Here is a 26562-nt window from a genome sequence, read left to right as displayed (position 1 = left end):
TATACACATAAAAAAATAACATAAAATTATACACATACAAAGGAAATTGAGGTACAAAAAAAAAATATATATACACACACACACACACACACACACATATATATATATATATATATACACACACACACATATACAGTAGCCTCTATCTTTCTCAACTGACATCAAGAACAAGAGACCGAGAAGACTGGAGGAGGCTAGCAAAGAGTATCATCTACCAGCCATGAATGACCCAATGGTTCATTTAGGACTACGGGAGAAGAAATGAAGCCTCTATCTGCTTGCATTTATTGAAGTAACAGTAAATTAAAGTTTGCACTATGAACAGGGCTGGCTTAACATGGTAAGTAGATGAGTAGAAAGAATAAAATAAAAACAAGTTTTAATATCAGCGTTTATTAAATGTGGATATGCACTAAATATACTGTAATAAATACTGTGACTTTTAATAACATTTAGGAAAAACTACTAGTTGTTTTTCACTGTGTAGTACAAAGCTGGTGGAAGCACTGAACTAGCCAGACGCTTCCCCGGCTAGTTTAGTTACAGGAGCACCTTACTCTACTGACTTTCTTTTTAATATGCAGAGCGCATTCGCCAGTTGGGACTTCAGGTGCACACATGTATCTGGCTTAACCTCTATTGCAAAGTGATATTTGGGCATTTTTTGTGAAACAGACCTCACACGTTGTTTGTAAATCATAGAACTGTTGATTGTTAAACACACACAGTGAATGTGTAGTTAATTCACACTAACATAAGTAGATTCAAAATTTTACCTAAGCCTTTTGCAAATCAGCAAAAAATGTATGCATTTCTTTAAGTATTTATTTTAATTTTTTATTTACATTTTTTGTCTTACCATTTTTTTTGTTCAATAGATTTTTTACTTCAGAATAAATTTGGACATAATGGAGTCGAAAAAAATTCTCCGGAACTGCAAATAAAAAAAAGAAAAGCGGCAAAATAACTCGAAAAAGAGAAACAGAAAGAGCAGCTAACTAAAGTTCTCAAAAGTCTGAAGATTTATCCATGTACTTCTTAGAAAAATTAAAAGATTTAAATTAAGATATTAAATTTTGCAGAGACATGGATATGATAACAGGACGAGCATGAGAGGAAACATACAGCGTGTTCAGAGACATATCAAATATTAACCCCTGAGCACTCCTTGTCCCGTGAGTAGTACACGTTAAATTTGGTGATCGCTGATGGTGCTAAACTTGATACTAAAACAGCGAGGTTTTTTAGCACTATAAAAGAAATTTATAATTTCTTTAGTGCTTTAACTAACAATGGGATGTAATGAAAAAAGTAACTGCACTTAAAATCTTTCAGATACTAGATGGGAAGCAACTTCATTCGCTTAGATATAATATTGGAGAAGTTTTAGTTTCTTTTTGTGGAAATTTATGGAATATTATCAAAATTTTGTGGAATATTATCAAATTGGAAATATGATAATATTCAAATTGACAACAGTACAAAAAGCATTTGCTTTGAAAATTAAAGATTATGGATTTTTGCGTTCACTTATAATCTGGTATTATAAATTTATGAATTTTGTGCAGGATCAATGTAGTGAGTAAAATGCTTCAGAATCCAAACAGAAATTTAAATGAATCTATAGACATGTTAAATAACGTAATTGACTTTACTAAACAATTTAGATCAGATGAAAATATTAATGTTATACTTGAATCGACAAAACTGTTAGCACTAGATTTAGAAATTTCTCCTGAGTTCAAAAGCAGTACATTATGCAGATGTAACTATGATTGTCAGTTAAGAATGTTCAGACGAATTGCCAGCTGTTCTGCAATATAACTTTAAAGTACATTTTTTCATCTGATTGTGGACACTATTATTAATTCTTTGGAGGAAAGCTTTGATCTCTTGACAAGTGACTTTAACATATTTTAGTTTTTATCCAGTTTCAAGGAAATTTCGAATATGTGTGAGGACACTTCAAGGAAACACTGTGATGATTTACAAGTTGTGCTGACTGATGATGAAGAAACGGATATTCGTGTGACCAAATTATATAATGAAATACAAATTCTAAAGGACATCATACAGTAGAGTGACAGGTTTAGACCGACTGAAATTATAGCAATATGTATTTACAGAAAAGACTGGTTGGACTGTCAATGATCGCAACAATACGTGATATTTGCAGAGAAACTAGAAACAAGTGAAATTTTGGATGAAACTGCTTCCATAAAATAAAGAAAAGTAAACTTTTAAATCGTTTAATTTTTTCATACATTTCGTTTTCCATTAAAATTAAATGATTCTTGTCATTGTGCATTTCTCTAGTTCTTTAGTTATAATAGCTCATAGCCAGTAATCGGCAATTTATCTATCTGTAATTCTAGACTATGTGCATTTTTGTATGTTTTGCGATTTTTGCTGTGTTGTTAAAAGTACACAATTTTACATAAAAATAGGTGTACTGAGTTTTAAGCTTTAAATCAACATTTAAAAAGAAAGTAAGGGCGCCCAACTTAAAATTGCATCAGGACCCCTAGAGCGTCGGCACTGACTATGAAATAGAAAGCTTTTATGCCGAGTACACAAATGGTTACTACTGGAAGCTTGCTGTTTGAGGAACTTAATTTATTTTTGTTCAATCAACACAAAATACGAGGCTAATCTTCTTGAATGGCAGGCAGTCTCAAGTAGAGTAATGTGGGCAAATATGAGAATGGGGATCTGGACAATGAGACTTATTTGTGCCTATGGTTCCACAAAAGGTTCTACTAAGGTAGAAAGTGGAGGAATGTTTTCATGCTTTAGAGAAAGCATCTGACACAAAGGAAAAGTTGGTCCTTGTTGGGGATCTAAATAGCAGAGTAGGAAATGAGTGTGAGACATACAAAATTATTTTGGGAAAATTTGGAGAAAAGAGCAAAGCTAATAATAATGGCAAATATCTGTTGGATTTCTGCTCAGGACATGGACTAGTTATTACTAACACCATGTTCCAACATAAAAATGTGCACAAATTCACATGGAGAGAAGAGGCAAGGAATAAGAAAAGTCTCGTTGACTATGTTATTGCTGATAGTGATGTTTTCTCCCTGGTGCAGGACACCAGAGGGTACAGAGGATTTGAAATTGGAAGTGATCAATATTTAGTCTTGAGCAGGATAAAATTGAATTTCATATTGAAAAGAATAACATATAAGAAAGTTTTAAAGCAAATAAAAGTTGAGCAGCTCTCAGATGTGAACTGTAGACTAAAATACACAAAGATTATTGAAGAAAAAATGAAAGAGTTTGAGAACAGGAATCACACCTTGGAGATTCAGTGGCAAACTGAATCTCCAAGGTTTGATTGATTCTGTTTGATTCTGCCTCTCTGGCAGAATCAATCAATGTTTGATTCTGCCAGAGAGGCATGTGGTGAGGTTGTCTGCAAGGATAGAAAAATCAGAACTCCTTGGTGGACACAGGAAGTTAAAGAGGCAGTGAAGGAAAAGAAGAAAGCATATCAAAAGTTCCTGGCAAATAAATCAGCTTGTGCTCTTAGAGAACACAGAGACAAATGCAAGAATGCTAAACACTGTGTAAAACTAGCTAAACAAAAGTCATGGGAGGACTTTGGCAAGAATATAGAAAATAAATATCAAGAAGGTGGCAAAATATTTTGGAGGTTGTTGAAGAAGCTTAGGAATTGAGGAAAGAGTGCCTTTATCATCTGTAAAAGGAGTTACAGATGATAAAGGTGACATGAAAATGGGAGAAAAAGATATCCTTGAAGTATGGAGTAATTACTTTGAAAAACTGCTAAATGAAACAAGCAGTGATGACAGCACAGTGGTAAAAAACACTGACCAGGCATGCAGTCAGGAATACATATCCATACTTGAAGTAGAAAAAGTTATAAAGGCTTGAAATGTGGAAAGGCAGCAGGAGTAAATGATATTCAACCAGAAATTCTGAAGTATGGTGGTATAAAAGTCTTACAGTGGCTGCACTGCATAGTTCAGAAAGCCTGGACAGAGGGACGAATTCCCGATGATTGGAGTAGAGCTCTCTTAGTACCCATATACAAAAAGGGAAATAAAACTGAATGTGTGAATTATACAGGTATTTACCTAACAAGTGTTCCTGGCAAGATCTATGCAAGTATACTTGAGAAATAGTTGAGAAGAATTGTGGAAGAAAAGCTTGGTGATGAACAAGCTAGATTCAAGCCAAATAGAGGCTGTCAGGATCAGATCTTCACTTTACGACAAACAGTCGAGAAAGCATGGGAATAGAACAGAGATCTGTATTTAAGTTTTGTTGATTTGGAAAAGGCATATGAAAAGGTGCCAAGAGAGAAGTTATTCAATACGCTACAGTTATATGGTGTCAATGGGGCATTATATCAAGCAATACTTAGTCTTTATTTGAATTGTAATTCAGTAGTTAGAATTGAAGGAAGTACAGGAAGATGGTTTAATGTTAAATCTGGTGTGAGACAAGGATGTACATTATCCCCTCTGTTATTCATTATCTATATGGATCACAATATGAAGGAAAGTGGTATTAAACATGATATCAAAATTGGAGATGTTAATGTCAGCTCTTTGCTTTATGCGGATGATGTTATACTTCTAAATAAATCCACTACAAGTCTGCAAGATTCTCTGACTAAATTGAATAGCTGTTGTAATAGATATGGTATGACGGTCAGCAATAAAAAGACAAAGACAATGAAAATAGGCAGAATCTATGAAAATGTCAACTGTGTTGTGAATGGAGAACCTGTGGAACAAGTAAAACATTTCAGCTACTTAGGCACAATTTTTAGTGAAGATGGTAAATTAAATATAGAAATATACAACAGAATCAGCAAAGCTGGTATGGTGGGAAGTCAATTGAATAAATTCATATGGAATAAGAGAGAAATTAGTTGGAACACTAAATTAGCTGTATACAAGACAGTGTTCAAACCAGTTTTAACTTATGGATCTGAGAGCTGGCTCAGAAGTAAAACACTTGACCAAAGACTAGTGACTGCAGATATGAGAGTCCTGAGAAAGATTAGAGGAGTGAACAGATGGCATCAATGGCTATATCATATTAAAAATGAAGATATTAGGAAAGAACTTGACATTGCCAACATCCAGGAATGCGTTAGCAGAGCTAATCTCAAGTGGTATGGTCGCTTGAACAGAATGGGCGAAGAAAGATTAGCAAAACAAGTGTTCTCTGCAAGGTTGGCAGCAAAACGACCAAGAGGAAGACTAAGATATAGGTGGATTGATATGGTACAAAGTGCCTTAGACGATAGAAATATTATCAGATCTTATGAAAATATAAGATCTGATAATGTTGGAGTCTTGACAAGTAACAGACTGATTTGGAGGAAAATTGTAGATAGGAAGTTAGTAATGATGTAATTTTTTTCATATAGTACTATCCTATCCTGTCACCCCTTGAGGGTACATGGCAGGTATTTGATGATGATGATGAATTTATTTTTGCAAATTAAATGTGGTTCTGATTTAGAAATGATGAAAATTATGATGATTCATTGATGAGTATAAACTGTCATTTGCTAACATTTGCTTAAGAAACATGTTTTTCTTCTTTTATAAACTTTTGTCAACCACACAAATTAAATTGCATTTAATTTGAGAAAATAAATTAAACTGCACAAATACAGCAAGTTGCAAGTGATAAATGTCATCTGTGTTGTGTGGAAAAACATCCCATTTCATAGTACAAAATAAACTTTTGTTTATTTTACTAAATGCAAGAAGATAGAAGCGATCTGATTTGTGCACCTTAGTTTCCCTTGTATATGTATGTATGTGCATATTCATTGAACATATAGACTGATGTTTGCTGTAAGTTTCTGTATTTAAGAAACTATTTCACATTCCAAACAAAGGGACAGTTCAAGCATTTTTTTTTTCTTTTGAAATTTGTGACATGACCAAGAGCACTAACATTGTGATAACAAAATTTGCATATCTCTGTCACATGATGGTGGTACTTTAGCATGCACTTGTGAATCACTGGAAAGCATTATTCTATTGGGGGTGAGGGCGGAGCTAGTATGTGGAAAATCTACTATCAAAAGGTACCGTTTCCCAAGTTTTTAGATAAATAGAGCTCACTGTACCACTCATTTAACCACTTGTAAACATCAGCAATCACAAAACTTTGAGGTTAGATTAATAATCTAACCTCATTGTCATCAATAACAATCATCGTCACTTGGTGTCGCACTGATTAGATCATTGGCTTGTTGAGAGCTCCTGAAAAGATTAGTAGTATTTTGTGTTAACATTGACAATTTTACTAGAATTTTAAGTAGTATTGTTTGCTTTTTGTTTCTTGGTGTGTCTGTGCAATTTTTGTGTGTTTTCTGTTATTTTAATTATTATTTTTAAGATAAGATAGTATACATATGGCACCGATAAAGAAAAAAATGGCAGTCAGGTCGCCATGTTTGTTTAAGAGTTTTGATGTAAATGAATTTATGCAATGTGCTGTCTGTGAGATGTATGCTTTGCGAAGAGTGGTGGGAGTCTGGTTAGAGGATGATAGTGGAGTTAATATGTGCAGAAAGTGTAAGGAGAATAAGGATCTCAAGTGTGATTCGGGTGGCAAGAGTGATATCGTTAATGATAGTCAGAATGTAGAAAATGGCAATGTGATAGAGAATTCCATGGTAGTGCCAGATAGGTGCAAGAGCGTCGTTGAAAGTGTAAATGAATGTAGAAATACAGAACGAATGGATGATTTGATTGGTGAGATAAATGAAAATGGTGAGATAAATGCGAGTAGTGAAATTGCGCGTTTGAACAAAGCTATGCACAGAGCAAAAAGGCAACTGGAGCGTATGGAAAAATGTATGCTGAACGTACCGACTAATAACCGCCGAAAGTCTGTGGCGACAAATAATAGAATGTTCGTAAACGTCAATAAAATGAAAGAGCCAGTGCCATATGGGGATTCGCTATTAAGAGGTGTGATAGTTGAGAGTTTGACAAAGTCGTACCAGCCAGGTGCGAACATAAAGGATGTCAGCGAATCTATGCAAAAACAGAGGGTGAAAGAGATCATAATCGTGGGAGGAACAAATGATTTGAAAGAGGATAAAATGGAAATGATAGAGGATGTGAGGGAATTATTTGAGGTAGCAAAAGAGAAGAGTGAGAGAGTTAGGATGGTGAGTATTTTACCACGGTATGACAGTGAAGTGTTTAGAAGGAGGGACATAATTGCCAATAACTTTATGCATGGGTTATGCATGGAGAGTGGTGTGGAAATTGTGGATGTGTGGAATGAGTTCGATGGGTGAAAGGACTTATATAAGATGGATGGATTACATTTGAATGGAGTTGGTGTATGGAGGCTTGAAAAAGTGTTGATGAATGATGTGGAAGTGGATGTACAGACTCAGGGAAACTAGATTTATTAAGAGGGGGGGGGGAGTAGATATGCAGACTTTAGGGAGGCAGTTGAGCGTATGAATGAGTATATTATACCCGAGCGAGTATGAAGGACAACAAATCAGAATGGGATAGTTAGTATAAGGCATCAAAGTAGGGATGGGACAAATGGGCTTCTGCAATTCATGTACACTAATGCCAGGAGTATTAGGAACAAGAAGGAAGAGTTTTTGGCCTTGGTTGGCACTTCCAGGCCAGAGGTTGTTGGTATTAGTGAAACATGGTTGACAGAAGATCATAAAGCTAGTGGGATTGAATGCGACGGGTATAGCGTGTTCAGGAGTGAGAGGGTGAATAAAAAAGGGGGAGGAGTGTTATTGATGATAGCTGATGAGTTACAGCCAAGGAGTATAGAAGTTGAACTGCAGGATAGAGAAAAGAGCACATTTGAGACTGCTTGGTGTGAGATAGAATCTAGCAGAACAAAATATACAATTGGGTGATGCTATAGACCAGGTGATGGAATAAATGGTGGGGATAGTATGCATAGGCAAATAGAAGAAATGAGTGGAAGGAGGGTAATTATTATGGGTGATTTCAATTATGGTAACATTGACTGGAAAGAGGAGAGGGCACATGGGAGGAAGGAATAGGATTTTATGTGGTTATTAAGGGACAACTATCTGCGGCAGCATGTAGTGGAAAATACCAGTGGGCAGAGAGTGCTTGACTTAGTAATTGCTTGAGAATTGAGACTTGAGAATGTGGCTGTAACGAACATGACCATGTTGCCACCAATTGGTGAGAGTGACCATAAGGTCATGACTTGGGAGGTGGCTAAATGAGTGGAATTTACAATTAAGACAGGGTACATGTGGAATTACCAGGCTGGTAAGTATAACAAGCTTAGGTGTGTGCTTGGCTCAGTGCCATGGCATGTAAAACTGCAAGGGCTGGATGTTGATAGTGCATGGGAAGTGGTTAAGAAGTGTTTGCAGGAGGCAATGGGTGACTGTATACCAAGAATCCGAATAATAAATCAAGTAGGGGTTAAATGGATGAATAACACTATTAAGCTTGAGCTGCAAAAAAAGAAACAATTGTGGAGGGAATTTAAGGAGAAAGGTGACCAGTAGGTGCAGGAACAGTATAAAGCTCAGGCCAGGATGGTAACAAGGGTGGTAAGAAAAGCAAAAGCGGATTACAAAAGAAAATTGGCCATGCAGGCTAAAGAGAATCCCAAACAGTTTTTTCAGTATGTTGCAAGTAAAAGGAAAAATGTTCATGGTAGAATGATCTTAAAAAATGCTGAGGGTAGAGAGGTAACCGAATCAGTCGATATAGTGGAATTACTGAGCGAGCACTTTGCAAGAGTATATCATCCAGGTGGTGACTTTGCAGGAATGGAAGAACCAACAGCTTATACTGGAATTGTGATGAATGAAGTAGAGGTAACTAGTCTATTACAGAACCTCAATGTCAATACATCTGTGGGATTGGATGGTATACCAGCTCGTGTTGTATGTGAAGCGGCTAAAGAATTGTCAGTGCCCTTGACCATTTTGTTTAATTTGAGCCTCGGGTCTGGGTCAGTCCCAAGGGGGAGGAAAGAGGGGAAAATGGTTCCGCTGCGTAAAAATTGGTTCCAAGGCTGCTGTTGAAAATTACCGGCCAATCAGCATAACAGGAATCATTATCAAGGTCTTGGAGAAAATAGTCAACAGGAAAATACAAGATTGGATAGAAGAAAATGGGATACTGTATCGGGGACAGCATGATTTTGTGAAGCGTAGGTCATGCCTCAGTAACTTGCTCATGTATTATAACACAGTGACGGCTGAACTGGATAAGGGTAATGGGTTTACAGTGATTCTACTGGACCTTGCCAAGGCCTTTGACAAGGTCCAGTAGAATGGGGATGGATACAGGGTTGGTGAGATGGATAGGAGGGTGGTTGATGGAGAGATATCAGAGAGTGGTTTATTCAGGAGTAGAGTCCACAAGACGGCCTGTGACTAGTGGTGTGCCACAAGGATCTGTTCTTGGACCACTGCTGTTTAATTTGTTCATTAATGATATAGGAAAAGATCTGAGAGGAACAGTTCATTTGTTTGTGGATGATGCAAAGTTGGGTAGGGCAATAGTAAATGCAGATGATGTCAAAATTTTGCAAGATGATTTGGATAGATTGGAGGTCTGGGCTAAGGAGAATGGATGTCAATTTAATGTGGCAAAATGTAAGGTTATACATTTTGGGATGAAAAGATTAGCAGTAGTTTACTACATTGGTGGATTTGTACTCCAGGAAATTGATGAGTCACAAGATCTAGGAGTGTTGGTGGATAAGGAGTTGAAGTTTAGGGGACACATTGCAAAAGTGGCCAAATCAGCTCATCAAATCACTTGGTTGCTGAAGAATACGTTGATATCGAGCTTTGATAAGACCCCATCTCGACTACCGTGCCCAGATTTGGTCACCTAGGTTTCTTCTTGATGGGGAGGAGGTGGAGAGGGTCCAGAGATGAGTGACCAAGATGATAGCAGGCCTGTGGAATGAACCTTATGAGAACAGGTTGAGGATTTGTGGGTTACAAAAATTGGTTGATAGGCAGAGGAGGGGAGATATGATTGAGACATTCAAATTACTGAAGGGTTTCTACAAAATTAATTCAGAAGATATTTTTGAGAACAGGGCTAGTTGTGGGAGGACTAGGGGACATCCATGGAAACTGGGCAAAAATGTGGTTAGTAAAGGTGTTAGAGCTGGGTTCTTTACTTTTAGAGTGGTGAATGAGTGGAATGCGCTCTCAGAGTCTGTGGTGGATGCTGTGACAGTGAATGAGTTTAAGGCGAGGTATGATAGATACTGTATGAATGTCGAGTAGTTGTGATGAATATGAATTGGGGCCTCCCTCGATGAGTCTAATGACTCCCTGGAGTTGCCCGTAATAATAATAATAATAAGTTTGCTACTATCATTTTGCACGTGCCTGTCTTCATCATAGCACCTTCATCCATATTAAAGTATAATCCTAGTTGGTTACAATGCATAAATATAACATGGGCACGTTGCACCTTAATCCATTTGTTAAATGAACAACTGTATAACACGACTCATTCATTCTTTGCAAAAATCCTGTAAAGAACATACATAAGCTTATGGGAAAATATGTGAAGATAGTGTTGCAAAACACATTCTACCATGTAAAATCTTGAATTTAAAAAAATAAATAAATAAAATAAAAAATGTGACATAAGCACCTTCATGCATTTCCACCTTCAATTATAAATAAGAAAAAAATCTAAAAATATAATCATCATCATCATCAAATTCCTGCCATGTACCCTCAAGGGGTACATGGCAGGAATATCATCAGGATATGATAGTACTACATGAAAAATTTACATATAAAAAAATATATATTAATTATAAATATGACATAAGGAGAAGAAGTAATCATTTTTGCACAAAACTTAAAGATTATAAAAAGAAAATCTGCAAGAAAATTTCTGAGTATGTAAAATTAAAGCTTACCATTGTCTTACTGACATATCCACGAGATACACAAGACCATAAACAGGAAATGGCAACTGCACGTAATGCTGTAGAGGTTCTGCCAGCATGCCAAACCAGGTTTGGAATAATGCCTTCAGCAAGTAACTTTTGGATAAAAGCCTTCCAAGCTTCGGATTCCTCATCACCTTCTTCTGCCTTCAGAAACAGTGATGACAGGGCAAGAAATAACTGCAGTCGCAATTCTGGCTGCTTTTCAGGATGAAGGTTGGCTATTAATATAGGTTGTATTAATTCAAGTGCCTCTTCTATATCATTCCCTAAATCAGGGAGAGGGGGGGAAATGAGTGTCAGTGAGTGTGACATTGTTAGAAATAATGTATAATTTTTTAAATAAAATGGGGTCATTCATCCATTTGTAATATTACGTCCTTCTAGCAATAGGAATTAGTTTTCTATTTTGTCACCTTAGGGAGACAAAACAGAAAACTTTTAAATCAGATATTTTTCAAACTTTCAAATAATCACAGTTGGCTGATCTCTTTTAAAATTTTAAAAAGTCAAAATTTTAAAGTAAAAATACAAAAACTGACATTCAAAGGCTCATAAAATTGCATCCATTACTCAAGCACTGGTAGAGAAAATTTGGTGGCTGCTAAAGGAGATCAGTAGTTCACTCAGAATATATAATCATGGATTAGTATGAGAAATGCACACAGAATCTGGATCATGAAGCAATGGAAGTTGGTTCTGTGGAGTAATAAATCATATTACACATTCCTCTTTGAAAGAAGAAAACACACTGAGGTAACAAATTCTTTCCATACCTGTAGAATTCTTTACCTCAGTGTGTTTTCCTAACAATAAAGTTTGGAGGTGGCAGTGTAATGATATGAGACTGCTTCTTATGATATGAATTGGTTCCACTGGTCAATAATGCATGAACTTGTGACTGACAGATTCTGCACTGGTGGTTCTAAACAGGTGTGTCAAGGCTATAAAAATGAAAAGTCGAGCATACCGTAACCGGCTCACATCCAAAACTCCACCTTATACTGCTTGCACCAAAGCCTGGAATAACAAAAGAAAATTATCATCGCATTTCAAACTGACTTTGAGAGAGCTAAAAGCAGTAACTTTACATTCTACTCAAATGCAAGCCATGTTTTCTGGGCTCCTGAAAGCTACTGGCCATAATAACTTCTCCCCAATACTACTCCCAACCCTATTATACCCAGATGGTATAACTGCATCATCACCCACAACAGAAAAAGCCAACCTCCTGGCTTCCTACTTCTCCTCCAATTCTTGTATAACTGATCATAGTAAATGTCCCCCAACAATTCCACACACTCAATCTGCAGCTGACCTTTCACCAGAAAGAGATCAGAAAAATTTTGCTCAAATTGGATACTAAAAGTCTCCTGGCCTTGATGGCGTTCCTCCAATTGTTCTAATGGTCCAGAGTTGGCTATGCCACCTATTTACGCTACACTTTCTTATTCCACTATTCTCCGTTCTGGAAATTATCCCATGTACAACCTATTCCTAAAAAGGGTGACTAATCTATATCTTCACCCTACCATCAAATCTCTTTCTCTCTCACACACCTCAATCCTTTCTAAAGTAACAGAAAGAACCATCAACACCCAATCTATGCTACCGTGAAGACACTCATCTAATAAATGACTGACAGTATAGATTCTGTCACTGCCAATCAACAAAGGATCTACTAATCTATATCATCCATCTCTGGACAAACACTATGAAAAGGTTTGGAAAAAAAAATCTAAGTAGTTGCCCTTGATATTTTCAAGACTTTTAACCGAGTTTGGCACAAAGGTCTATTAAGTAAGCTCCCATCATTTGGTCTGCCCCCTGACTTCTGCAATTGGGTAGTCAGCTTTCTGACTACACACTCACTTTGAATGATGGTGGACGGCTCCTTATCTTCTAACTATACAACTAATGCTGGGGTCCCAAGGCTATGTTCTTTCACCAATTCTCTTCTTTCTATATATAAATGATCTACTAATTTTCATTTGACAAACCTTGCAAAGTACAAATCACTACAATGTGCAAGACATTAACCTCTACTACCTTAAATTCTGATCTTCAAAACATCATTAATGGGGTCTGGATAACCTTGTCAGCTTCAATGCTAGCTAAACAAACACAGCTCTACGTTATTTCCCACAAAAAAGAACTCTTTTCTTCCAATCTTGCCTTTGACAATACCCAAATTTCTATTCATTATGAGATTTACCTTCTTGGGATAACTCTAACCTCAAATCTCTCTTGGCACAAAAATACTGCCTCCTCTGCATCCAAAAAATTAGGTTTTCTCTCTTGTTCAAGGCATTTAACTCCAAGCAGCTCCTAACATTATACAATCACAAATCCGTCCGACCATTGAATATTACTCTTGTATCTGAGATTGTGCCTAAAAATAACAGATTCTATACAGAAAAGGGCAGTTAGATGGATTAATGATCCCCTCTCTCTCACTAATACACTCCACTCACTTTCACACAGGAATTCAGTTTCTACAGTCTGCATCTTCTATAAATACTTCTATGGCTGCTAATCATCAGAATTGGCACCAATAATTTCCCCATCCTCTGTCAAATCCATCCAAATGCATGCAGTAGCAAATCAACACCCTCTCACAGTTCAAGTCCAAAAAAAAAACAGAACAAATTTCTCCTCCTCTTTGTTCACCCCTTCCACTGCTGCCCTCTGAAACACATGGTTGGATAAGTAGAGTCCACAGCTTTTCTAGTCAAATGTGAACAGGTTCCTTATTGCCCATTCATGATACTAGTGTACTATAGGTTGATCAACCTCTTGTGGATGGGTTCTCGATTAAAAAAAAAAAAAAAGTGTGTGTCCTCTTACATTTGGGGCAATTTTAAGGTAACTAGTCCTTACAAATTCCAACATGATAATATTCACAAAGCGACAATTTTAAACAAATGGTTTAAACAGAATAACACTGGAATATTGTAGTCGCAACCCATCTGTGGGATGAAATGGAGATCAGAATTAAAACATGAATAAGACAGCCTACTTTATTAGTAGAAATTTACCAATTACTTAAGGAGAATGGAGTGCAGTACCACCAATTCCATAAAACACACATGGGAGGATCTACCAGTAACTATATTACTGGTAACTTGACTGGTATGGGATGCCCTACTGGTAACACAGTTACCAGTAGGGACTCCCATACCAGACACAAAGGGTAGAGATCAGACTGAGATAAATATGCTTGTTCTCCAGGTTGTGGGTTGTTACAGCAAGCTAACTACCTGTCTAATATAAAAAACCCGAGTATGAAACCAGGGCACCAGGCTTACAAAACAGACTGTTCACAATGCCAACAACTGGAACTAATTACATGAATTCGAGTTGAAACATGGAATATAAAAATTTTATTTAAACTTATGTCTCTTCATATCAAATTAATAAATACAAATCTTAGTTACGCAATAAACCAGATGACAGAATCGTGGAAAACTACAGAAAAATAATGAACAATATTCTAGTGCAGTGTTTCTCAAAGTGTGGTACGCATACCCTCGGGGGTACATTATTATTAAGAAAAAAAAAAGAATTATTTTAAGCGTATATATTTCTCAATAAATTACATATTATGTATGAATTCTCCTACTCAAATTGCAAGTTACTATCAACAGGACTTGAACGTGGCGATAGTAACTCGCTCCCTGCGGTAAACAACACGCCCTCCCCAACAGAGTCACTATACTGAAGACGCAAGAAAAACAAGTAGTTTTATTGTATCGCTGAATAAGGTACAGAGACATTTGCAGTATGTGTAATATATTTCTCAACAATTAGTGACATTAGAGACAACCGGGATAAATATTATTAAGACCTCTCACCAGATGACATGCCTGTCTAGGGCAGCAATAGTATGAACTCCGCCAAAATACCCAAATTCATATTTATACTAGGATGTGCATGACTAAAAAAAATAAATGTGTTCAAAGTTGGATTTTATATTTGTGAGGGGGAAAACCAGAGCACATGGAGAAAAACCAACTCCACAGTCTGAAACTGACTAACTAGGTGCTGGAAAAAAATGAATATCAGGTGAACCATATACTAACAACTTATACTAATCACCACTGTGAGAAAACTAATACATGTGTCATTAGTTTTGCCATCATCATATATGATGGCTTGTGCAAATCCTCTGTTTATCTTCTCTTTCACTCACCTTTTTTTAGTTATTTTACACACGTATTTATACACAGGCACATAACAATGTAGACATGTTCAGTAATGCCAAATTAGTTAATCATTAAACTGAATTTTAATTAAACGATCTATCATGTTCTACCATCATTTTGTTTTTGGCTTAAGTACACAATACATTTTGGCCAACTAAATCCCAAAATTGCCAGCCCATCCACTAAATATCTAGCTGGATGGAAAATCTAATACTGGGACTGTGATAAGAAGAAGGTGAGGATGGACAGAAGTCCATCAGAAGTCCTAGACAGGTCACTGCATTCTTTAATTCTGTTTATCCTCCAGTTATCTAACTTTGAGGTAGCTACTGAATATAAATAATAAATTCATCAAGTTATTATTATTAAGAGACTTCTAGGAAGTTTAGAACTCATCAAGGAAGGCCATACTATTCATACCAAGTGTCAAACCTGTTTGTGAATTCATTCACACAAATTGCACACACAACATCCAATGACAATCCATTCCAATCGTGCACTACTCTATGAGAGAAAAATCTAGCCCTAACCTCTTTCTTGACAGCATTCATTCTCAATTTACATGGATGCCCTTGCATCCATTCCCCATCCTCCATAAAATGAAAATTCCATCTACTGAAATTCTGTATAACCCTTTCAGAAGTTCGTAAGTCTCAATCATATCACCCTTCTTTCTCCTGTTTGCAGTCTACATATTCTCAACCTATCCTCACAATCTGTATTCCACAATCCTAATATCATTTTTGACACTCTTCTTTGCACTCTCTCCACTATATCAGAATCACTAGGAAAACCAGAAGACCAGACCTACCTATGTGCAATAGTCCAAGTGAGTTCTTATCAAGGCCTTGTAAAGAGCAAAATTACTTCCTTATCTATATATGTCAAGGTTCATTTCAGCACTGCCATTATTCTCTGAGTTGTATTTACAATTTTTGCTATATGGCCCCCTGAACTTCAACATTCTATCTACTAACACTCCAACATCCCTAGCCTTAACAGTTGATTCAAGCATAATCCTACCAGTATAATACAACATTGGATATCTAATCACACCAAAGTGCATGACTTTACATTTATTAACATTGAAATCGCAGCCATTTTCACATGCCCGCAATTCTAGCCTATTCAAATCACTCTGCAAGTACTGCATATCAGCAGCACTCCTGATTATCCTACTTGTCTTTGCATCATTAGCATGTGGCTGTATGTCACATGTCAAATCCTTTCAAATGTCATTAATGTACAGAATGAATAACAATAGACCAAGGACTGATCCTTGAGGCATACCACTGGTTACCTTGAATCTTGCAGATTCACACCCCCTATATACCACTTTTTGATATCTGTCAGTCAGCTATCCATGCCAATAGTTCAGGTGAACCACATACTAATAAAAGATACTAATCAACACTGTGAGCAAACTATTACGTGTATCATAAGTTTTTCCATTACCATATATAATGGCTTGTGCTAATCCACTCAGTTTATCTTCTCTTTCACTCACCTTTTTTTTAGTTATTTTTACCTGCATATTTATACATAGACGCATAACAATATGGACATATTCAGTTATCAAATATTCATGAAAAAAAAAAGCAACAAACCTGAATCATGAATTATTGTACAAAAAATGGACAATTCAGGGCTACTAGAAGTCCACAGCAGATGATCGTGAGAAATATCTTCAAGAAGTCTCTTCTTATGAAGTCTATACAGATCTTTCACATCAGGCATAGAAAGAGTGGTAGCTAACTTACACAGTCCATCACTGATCTAAAAATAATTGTGAAGATTATTTTAAGGGTTCCTCTTTCATTGTTAAATCACAAATACATTTAGCCACAAAACCAGCCTTGAGATGTTTAGACATCAATAATTACATGAATGCGAAGTATCCATCGAAGTTAATATAACATTTGGATAGTAATGAAATAAGTTGGATACAAACCTTATACTTCTGATATCTTTTATCCATGTGACCATTTCAGTGATTAATACACTGATATCCAAAGGCTAAGAACAAATGACACTTCTGCCTGTATATGAAAAAATTTTCATGACCACAGCCAAATGTGGACATAAATTTATTGCCAGAATACTAATAAATTATGTTACACAAAAAATGTGGTAGAAATTTCATACAAATTAAATTGTATGAATAAAACATATTCATACAATATGTTTTTGTAAAAGTTACAAATTTCTAAAGGACGTAGTTTAGGAATTAATGTACAGTGCTTACAGAAAACTATGCAGAGAAACATTTCAGTATAAAATATGTCCAACCCGAAGTGTGATGCAGCTCTCACAATGTTGTACCATGCTTAGCACCATGTGATTCAGGAGTTCTTAAGGCAAACTGGCCCACTCCTTCTTCAGAGCAAGGATAAGGCCTTGTTTGATAAATTAAGGGGGGAGGGAACCCTTATTGTTTTTCAGCCAGTATGACGAACTATTCGCCGAAAGTTCGTCGGCATGAAACGCTGAGATCGTAGTTTTCGATCTTAGAGTTTCGCATACTGGTTGAAAAACAATAAGGGATTTTTTTCCCCTTAATTTATCAACTTCACCAGAAAAAAATAGCAGTTTGGCCTTTCTTCTTAAGGCCTTGTTTGTTTTCTGAAGGGGAATGGCAATGTGTCTCCTTATTGCATTCCAAATGTGTTCTATGGGGATAGAGAGTGTGAGGGTGTGTTGGCCACTCATTTCAATTAATATCCTTGGTCTCAAATACTTGGAAAGTAGTGAAAATACTTCATAAGAAGTATTTCCACCGCTTGTGTATGATGTAGTGTGGCACTGTCATCCATAAAAATGAATTCTTCGCCGACAGCACCACAGAACAATCAAACATCATCCAGAATCAGAGGGAAGACTAAAACAACTCTCACATGTAAAGAGTATATTAGCCCTGTGGTGTATTGTCCAGTTTTTATGGATACAATATCACTAAAAATGTGCTCTATGATGAGCTGTGGATCAAGGGACAGACTACAGGGCTTTGGACATATAGGCATACTTGTCGCAGATGTCTTGCCACAGTTTGTCAAGATATCTGCATAACTATGCTTGAATATAATCAACTTGCAAGCTGAGCTGCCGTGGTGCATCGATTATATTTTGCTATTATAATCAAAAATCTATCTTCATGCTCTGTGGTAGAGTTAAGGTGACCTCTCAGCAAATGTCTGGAACACATTCCATTTGTTTGAAATATTGCCCAGAGCCTGGATGCAACGCTGTGTGAGATTCCAAACTCTCTGGCAATATCAGTAATTTTGTGGACTTCAAACTTTCCAATAATTCTTCTCCACATGAAATCATCTCAATGATGTCTTTAAGACATTACAAGACATCCAAGTTTGCAACTTTATTCCTTCATGACAAAAGCTTCCTTCAAACACAATTTGCTTAGCATAGCCTTTTGCCTTTTATCCTACTGGGTGATACCACGTGACCCCTTTGCGCATGATTCAAAAATTTGAATGTGTACATACTTTCTACTCGAAATTGTCAGTTATATAAATTTCCACAAGTTGATTCATCTGAATTTTCAGTTGTAATCTATCCCTTTCAAGAACATTCTCTCGGGTTTTGGACACTATTGCACAAAGATCCCATCTTCACCAATCAAGAGTTCAAAAATAACAATCAGGTGTACAGCTGACTCTTACTATAGCAAATATCATACTTGCTCATTACAACAAACCATCAAACTTTCTAATCAAGTCAGATAAGCATAATGCCAATTAAAGAATTAAAGAAAATTGAGTACAGAAAACTACTCATATGGTTCTTACAAGCCTCTCTATAGTCAGAGTTGAATGTACTACAATGGTTGAGTGAAAAACTAAAGGTAGCAGGGAAAACATTTTCAGTGGACTTTCCAGAGTTTGCTAATGCTCCTCTATGCATATAATAAATATTACAATTAAGCTATATCAAAGGTTTATTTATCCATATTAAAACATGAGGTAAAGCATATAAAAATTCATAAGAAAATGCATATCATTAGAAAGTACAGGTAGAACCTCAGTGTACACCATCTATTGGCATAAACAAAAGCAGTGGAAAAAAAATTATGCAATGGGAGTCAATGAGATATGTTCATAATCTACAAAAATTATCCACCCTCCAAAATCAATTACCTTTACCATTCCAATGTATGTTATTAATGTATACCTAAATGCAAAATAATGTCTACATATTCAAAATTTCAGCTTCCATTTTTCTTCTTTTATTTCCATTTTTTCCTCCACAAACTTATGGACTGGTGTGTCTTCTGTTCACCATGATCACTGTGGCTTTGTACTACTGGGTATTGTTTAACATCTTTTTTATACTGTATAAATATTATTATTATTACAAGAAACCACAAGGAAATCAGGGACTAATTGAGGGAGACCACATATCACTCACACCACATACCATACATTCTCTTGAATGCATTCATACAGTCTTCATTCACAACTACCAAAGGCAAGCTATTCCAGTCATGCATTGCTCTATGAGAGAAAAATCTAGCTATTAACCCCTTTCTTGACTACATTTATTCTCAAATTTCATGGATGCCGTCTCATATTTACCCCAATGACCATAAAATGAAAAATTCCATCTACCGGTATCCTGTCCATCCCTTTTGTATGTCTCTATCATATTAATCCTCTTTCTCCTGTTGGACTAGCATCTACAGGGACTCATTGAGGAAAATCTATGAGAAAAAAATCTGCAGTCCACAAATTCTTAATACCTTCTTGTATCCTGAAAACCAGAAAACCAAATCTGCAGACAGTAGTCCAGATGAGATCATATCAAAGCCTTCTAAAGAGACAAATAACTTCCTTATTCTTACAAGTAAATGTTCATTTTATTATTGCAATAATTCTCTGAATTGCAATAATAAATTTAGTTTAATCCTTTATCCAAGTGTAAGCAAACAAAGCTTGCGCCTGAAAATATCTTCAGGACTGGGGTAAGGTAGTGCAACACCAGGCAACTCCGAGCAAAAGTGGACTGAGCTCTAATCACTCCTTATCTCAGTATCTCCCATAATGCAAAGCACATCTCTTTGCAGACATGTATACTGCTATGCATTAAGGGAAGGGCCACTACTCGGACCAGTTTCAACCTTTATTGAGGTCTCATCAGTGGGAGGCAGACCCGACCGTGGAGATACGAAGGCAGAAGCAATAGGAGAGGTCATATTTACCTATAGGAGTTGCCAAAAGGTGTACCACTTATTATTGAATTACACTGGATTTAGAGAAAGATATTGGAAGTTTATTTTTCACTTGGTTAGACTATAATAAATTTAGTTTAATCCTTTATCCAAGTGCAAGCAAACAAAGTTTGTGCCTGAAAATATCTTCAGGACTGGAGTAAAGTAGTGCAACACCAGGCAACTCTGAGCAAAAGTGGACCGAGCTCTCATCACTCCTTGTCTCGGTATTGCCCATAATGCAAAGCACATCTCCTTGTGGACATGTATACTGCTATGCATTAAGGGAAGGGCCACTACTCAGACCAGTTTCAACCTTTATTGAGGTCTCAGTGGGAGGCAGAAGCCTCCCACTGACATTTTGATCTCCCATAATGCAAAGCACATCTCCTTGCAGATAAAATTGCTGTCAGCTATTTTCATATGCTCACAATTCCAGCTTATTCAAACCATAAACGTGTGGGAAGGCTTATGTGTTCATTGTACATGTTGATTAATTTTAACATATAGATAAGAACACAGACTGATAAGAAAATAACTATTTATTAACTTATTGCTGATAGGTGGGACAGAAATGGGAGAGTTATGGGATCCCCCCTTAGCCAACTTCTACATAGAACAATTGGAAAAGCTAGCTATCAATACAGACACACTCAAACCAAGGATTTGGCTATGCCAGTGTTTCTCAAAGTGTGGTACACGTACCCCCGGTGGTGCGCGAAAGGTCTTCAGGGGGTACGGGACAATTTTCCGGTATGCATCATTAACGCATGGAATCATTATTAAGAAAAAAAGAATTATTTCAAACTTATATATTTCTCAATAAATTATATATCACGTATGAATTCTCCTACTTAAATTGTGAGTTACTATCGCCAAGACACGTCTTAGCGATAGTAACTTGCTCGCTGCGGTAAACAACACGCCTCCCCAACAGCATCACTATACTAGTTTTTATAGTAGTATAGTGTAATTTACTAAATAATTTTACTGTATCACTGAATAAGGTACAGAGACATTTGTAGTCTGTGTAATATATTTCTCAACAAATAGTAAAATCAGAGACAACTGGGATAAAAAAACGGCACTAACTAATGAATCACATCACCCCTCCCAACAGAAACTGCTATATAGGCTCAAGGAAACCATATGTTGCCGGTGCAACATATGGTTTTGCTTGAGTCTATACAGCATACAGCACCCCTGTCGTGAACATATTAAAACTAAGAAATATATAGCGAATGTCGATACAAAATTAATAACAGAAAAAACTCACGTACAAAGATTATTTAATAGTATAATTTTTGCCTGTGTGTCACAGGCATCTTCAGTACATTAAGCTCAAATTAAACAATAACTTACAATTCCAAAAAGCGCCACCTAAGTAGCTGGTGTAAGATAACTAAAAAGGTCAATAACTTTTCTAAAAATAAAAAATAAAAATAAATTTTTAAAAAAAAATTTTAAAATAATAATAATAAAAATAAATAAATAAATAAAAAAAATCAATACAATTAAAAGTTAGGAAAGATTAGCTGATTTGTGAAGTACTATCTCCCATAAAGGGGATAGACGTAAGCCGTCGGATCTGTTTAAGTTAGGAGAATGAAGTAGAGTTTCACATGTTTCTTTATAAAGGTGTTCCATGAGAAACTGACTTTTGTGAAGAACTCTTGTCTTTCTCCAATGAACTCTGTGTCTAGTGAAGATGGCATGTTCTGCAAGTCCAGACTTTTCAGGTTTATTGACCTTGTTAGTTATCTTACACCAGCTACTTAGGTGGCACTTTTTGGAATTGTCAGTTATTGTTTAATTTGAGCTTAATGTACTGAAGATGCCTGTGACACGCAGGCGAAAATTATACTATTAAATAATCTTTGTACGTGAGTTTTTTCCGTTATTAATTTTGTACCGATATGTCTACTCACAGTATACCTCTTTTAAAACTTATATAGCGAATGTGTTTCTGATATTATGGAATTCGGTTGAAGAGAATTAGCATTTCAACTCAACTGTTCGCCTGCCTTTGTCTTTGGTTTGCACGATCTTTTGTTAATACCGCACCAATCATATGCACTTCTTATATAGCTGCTCTATCTCTACTGGCCTACCATTGCTGTCTGTTTCTCGTTCTGCTTTTACTTCTCATTAGTCATTTGTGAAGGATTGTTCATTACGTATCTCAAGTCCTGTAAATTACTGTTAATTTTTGCTTGAAACAATGGGAAAGAAGATGAAGTTATTTGGGGTAAATGACTTTGATGATGCAAACAAGGAAACTGTTCTCGATGCCTAAAGTAGCGATAGTGAATAGGAGCTTCTTGGTAAGTCACACACCAGTTTCAATTTTTTTCTGAAAACTTTAGTTTCTGAATATCCCTGCATATATCTTGCACCATGATTTTTTAGATTTAATTTTGGGAAAAAAGTGCGAGTTATGTTCAAGTAAATACGGTATAATTTTTTTAGCTTTCAAATTCTTGAGTATGGATCATTGGTGAAAGATTGGTTTATAAAACACACAAAAGAGAGCAATATAGCAAATACAAGTAGCTGTAAGCAACAAGAAAATGTTGATATTGTATCTGGATCAAATGAAATTGATAAAGGTGTGTCGTCTGACATCTCTAGAGAACCAACTAGGAAGAACATGAAAAATCTTCGTAATCTTGAAATCTGGATTTTCATGGATGAGAAATGAAGAGGAACTGATTCCAAATTTTGTTCTATTAAAAATAAATTATATTTTTGTTTACATGAACAAATAAATTAGACATTTAAAATGAAATATATTTTATTTATTTATTATTATTTTGATAAGGGCATACTTGGTAATAATGAAAATTTAAGAAGGGGTATGCAGATATCTGAAATTTGAGAAACATTGGGCTACACTATGTTGATGTGCTTGCTATCTGGCCACATGGCCCAGACACATTGGATACATTCTTAGCGCATTTAAATAGCCAACATCCAAAAATCAACTTTAAAATGGAATTGGAAGCTAAAGACCATTTGCCCATCCTGAATACACTAATCACGTGTCTTCCATCCTTATCATTCTCAGTTTATAGAAAACCCACACACAGAGATATTTACACAAACAATCACACCATCATCCATCTCAACAATATGGTATTCTAAAAACACTAACCCACAGAGCTAGAGTGATTTGTTCCAATGACATTGCTCGGCTATAATCCCCATAAAGATAGACAAAATACTAAATGCTCCCCAAGAAATCCCCCACTGTCTACCACAGAAGACTACAACAAAACCATCACCATCCCATACATTAAAGGCACATCTGAAAAGATATCCAAGTGCTTAATAAACACCAACTATGCATCATATTTAAACCATATGTGAAATTGGCAAATCTCGACAGAATCTCTCCTTTATCACATCCAGGAGTCTAGAAAGCGCCCTGTTCATGTGATCGAGCCTACTATGGACAGACAGGAAGAACTGTGGAGATCCACCTCAGTGAACATAAAAAAATACATCTGGCACTATTGCTATGGCAAGTCAGGTCTAGTAGACCATGTTTTAAATACCCCTGCACATAGGATCGATTGGAAAAAAATACAAAAGTGCTGCACAGAAGCTTTTACAAGTCAGAGAGATTGTTCCTGGAATCAACAGAAGCCTTGAAACATACTCCAAACCTCAACAAGTAGGCTGTATAAATTTGCCAAAGATTTGGGCGACAATCTTAAGATCAACTTAACACCTGCTTTCTCTCTCTGTTTTCCCCCCCCCCCAATAGATGGCACCTAATTAGGACTTTAATCTTTGTTGTACATTACAATTGTTTAAACTAGTTCAATTGTTATACCAGATTGTGGTTGTCTTTCATACTGCGACAAACTGTTTTTTGTTGTTCTGAAGATGCTGGATAGAATACCAGCAATAAGTTAATAAATAGTTATTTTCTTATCAGTCTGTCTTCTTATCTATACTATTAAAATTAATCAACATCATTCAAACTGTTTTTCAAATATAGCATGCTGCATAATCAGCAAACAGCTGCATGTTTCCTGATAAATCTTTTCCAATGTCATTAATGTAAAGACTGATTCCTAAGATACTCCATTCACCTTAGACTCATATCCCCACCCCATCTTCTCAATACTTTTGAAATCTCTCAGTCAGCCAATCCTTTTATCCAAACTCATTGTTTATAATCCAATCTCATATTTATCAACTTGTACAACAGTCTTTCATGCTGAATCCTGTCAGTAGCAAAGTCCAAAGGTATCATGGTGAATCCATTCCCCTTGTCTAATGCTACTATCACATTATTATAAAATGAGATAGTAGCATTAGACAAGGGGAATAATGCTACTATCACATTATTATAAAATGTGAGCTAGTTACTCAAACATGACCTTCCCTTAGAAAGCCTATGCTGTTCATTGCAAAAAATAGATTCTCTGTAAATATATTTCCGTATCTGATCTCTTACCAACTTTTCCAAAATCTTCACCACCATTCCAGAAATACTGATGGGTTGATAGTCAGATATATTAGTCTTTGGAATATACTTGTCCAATAGGATTACCATACATTCTTTCTACTCCTGAGGAATCTTCCCTGTGCTGAGACTCAAATTATACAGCCAGGTCAAAAGAACAGCCAGTTCAGCTAAACACCCCTTTTAGCATTGGTGCCAATATCGCAACAGTCCATACTGTGGAATTCATATTCAGTTTATTTATGCAATGGCTCTAGCACTTCCTCAAGTGGAGGTAGCAGTGAGCTCAATACTGTGAATAAGAGATTGATAGCTTTTAGCAAAATGGGCACTCAATAGCTGAACAATCTCTTCTGCATTTACAATATTCACTCTTTCCTTTATAATAAATTTAGTTTAATCCTTTATCCCAGTGAGAGTAAAGAAAGTTTGCATCTGAAAATATCTTCAGGACTGAATATAGTGTTGTACTATCTTACCTGGGTAAGTAGTACAACACCAGGCAACTCGTAGCAAAGGTGGAGCAAGCTACCAACACTCCTATCCCAGTATCTCCCATAATGCAAAACACATCTCCTTGTGGACATGTATACTGTTATGCATTAAGGGATTGGCCACTACCCAGACTAGTTTCGACCTTTATTGAGGTCTCTTCAGTGAGAGCCAGGCCCAGAGTTGGAGATACCAGGCAGAAGCAGTAGCAAGGTCATCCTTACCTATAGGAGTTGCCAAAAGGTTTGCCACCTTTTTTTATTAAATTACTCTGGATTTAGAGAAAGATGTGATATTTTTAGGTGCAAACTTTGTTTGCTCTCACTGGGATAAAGGATTAAACTAAATTTATTATAGTCTAACCTAGTGAAAAATAAACTTTCCACATCTTTCTCTAAATCCAGAGTAATTTAATAAAAAAGGTGGCAAACCTTTTGGCAACTCCTATAGGAAAGGATGACCTTGCTACTGCTTTTGGCTGGTATCTCCAACTCTGGGCCTGGCTCCCACTGAAGAGACCTCAATAAAGGTCGAAACTAGTCTGGGTAGTGGCCAATCCCTTAATGAATAACAGTATACATATCCACAAGGAGATGTGTTTTGCATTATGGGGGATACTGGGATAGGAGTGTTGGTATCTTGTTCCACCTTTGCTACGAGTTGCCTGGTGTTGTACTACTTACCCAGGTAAGATAGTACAACACTATATTCAGTCCTGAAAATATTTTCAGGCGCAAACTTTGTTTGCTCTCACTGGGATAAAGGATTAAACTAAATTTATTATAGTCTAACCTAGTGAAAAATAAACTTTCAACTCTTTCTTTTAGTTGCAACATAATGATAGAATGCTTTGGGGGCTGTCTTTCACTTGCAGAGCCAGTTTCACTTCATACTCATACTTAGCTTCTGACTTGCACCTAATAATTTTCATAAAATTATTCTCATAATAACTGATATTATCCTTATGCACACAGTATTCCTTCCACATAATCTTTTTCTTAAGAATCTCTTGCTTAATAAGATTACAAATTTATTTCATTCCCATCCTGTTTATTCTTCAAACTTTAGCATTCCAATATTTCACCACTGATATATTTTTTAAATTCTTTCCATGCACTGCTCATGTCCTTTCCATCTAGCAACAAATACCATGGGATCGAACCTAGTATTCTCCTCAGTCAGCCATAATTTCTTGCTTTGCATAT

At 36.2% G+C, this 26562-nt stretch overlaps 1 protein-coding gene across 2 annotated transcripts in view; it reads right to left on the bottom strand.

Annotated features, from left to right (window-relative positions):
- The window catches only part of Dnaaf5 (Dynein axonemal assembly factor 5), a 141971-nt gene that overhangs the window by 34703 nt on the left and 80706 nt on the right, over window positions 1-26562 (bottom strand). For both annotated transcript variants that reach the window (XM_090407397.1, XM_090407398.1), the window contains exons 7-8: window positions 16775-16943; window positions 10933-11231 (exon numbers count right to left, since the gene is read on the bottom strand). In XM_090407397.1, coding sequence (XP_090263523.1) covers window positions 10933-11231; window positions 16775-16943 — 468 coding nt within the window. The remainder of the gene's footprint in view (window positions 1-10932; window positions 11232-16774; window positions 16944-26562) is intronic.

Source organism: Typopeltis vanoorti, chromosome 17, assembly GCF_054136105.1.
Source record: "Typopeltis vanoorti isolate ZY-2024b chromosome 17, IOZ_Tvanoo_1.0, whole genome shotgun sequence".
Lineage (NCBI taxonomy): Eukaryota > Metazoa > Arthropoda > Arachnida > Uropygi > Thelyphonidae > Typopeltis > Typopeltis vanoorti.
Note: the sequence above shows the minus strand (reverse complement) of the source record. Positions and strands in the feature narration are given on the sequence as shown.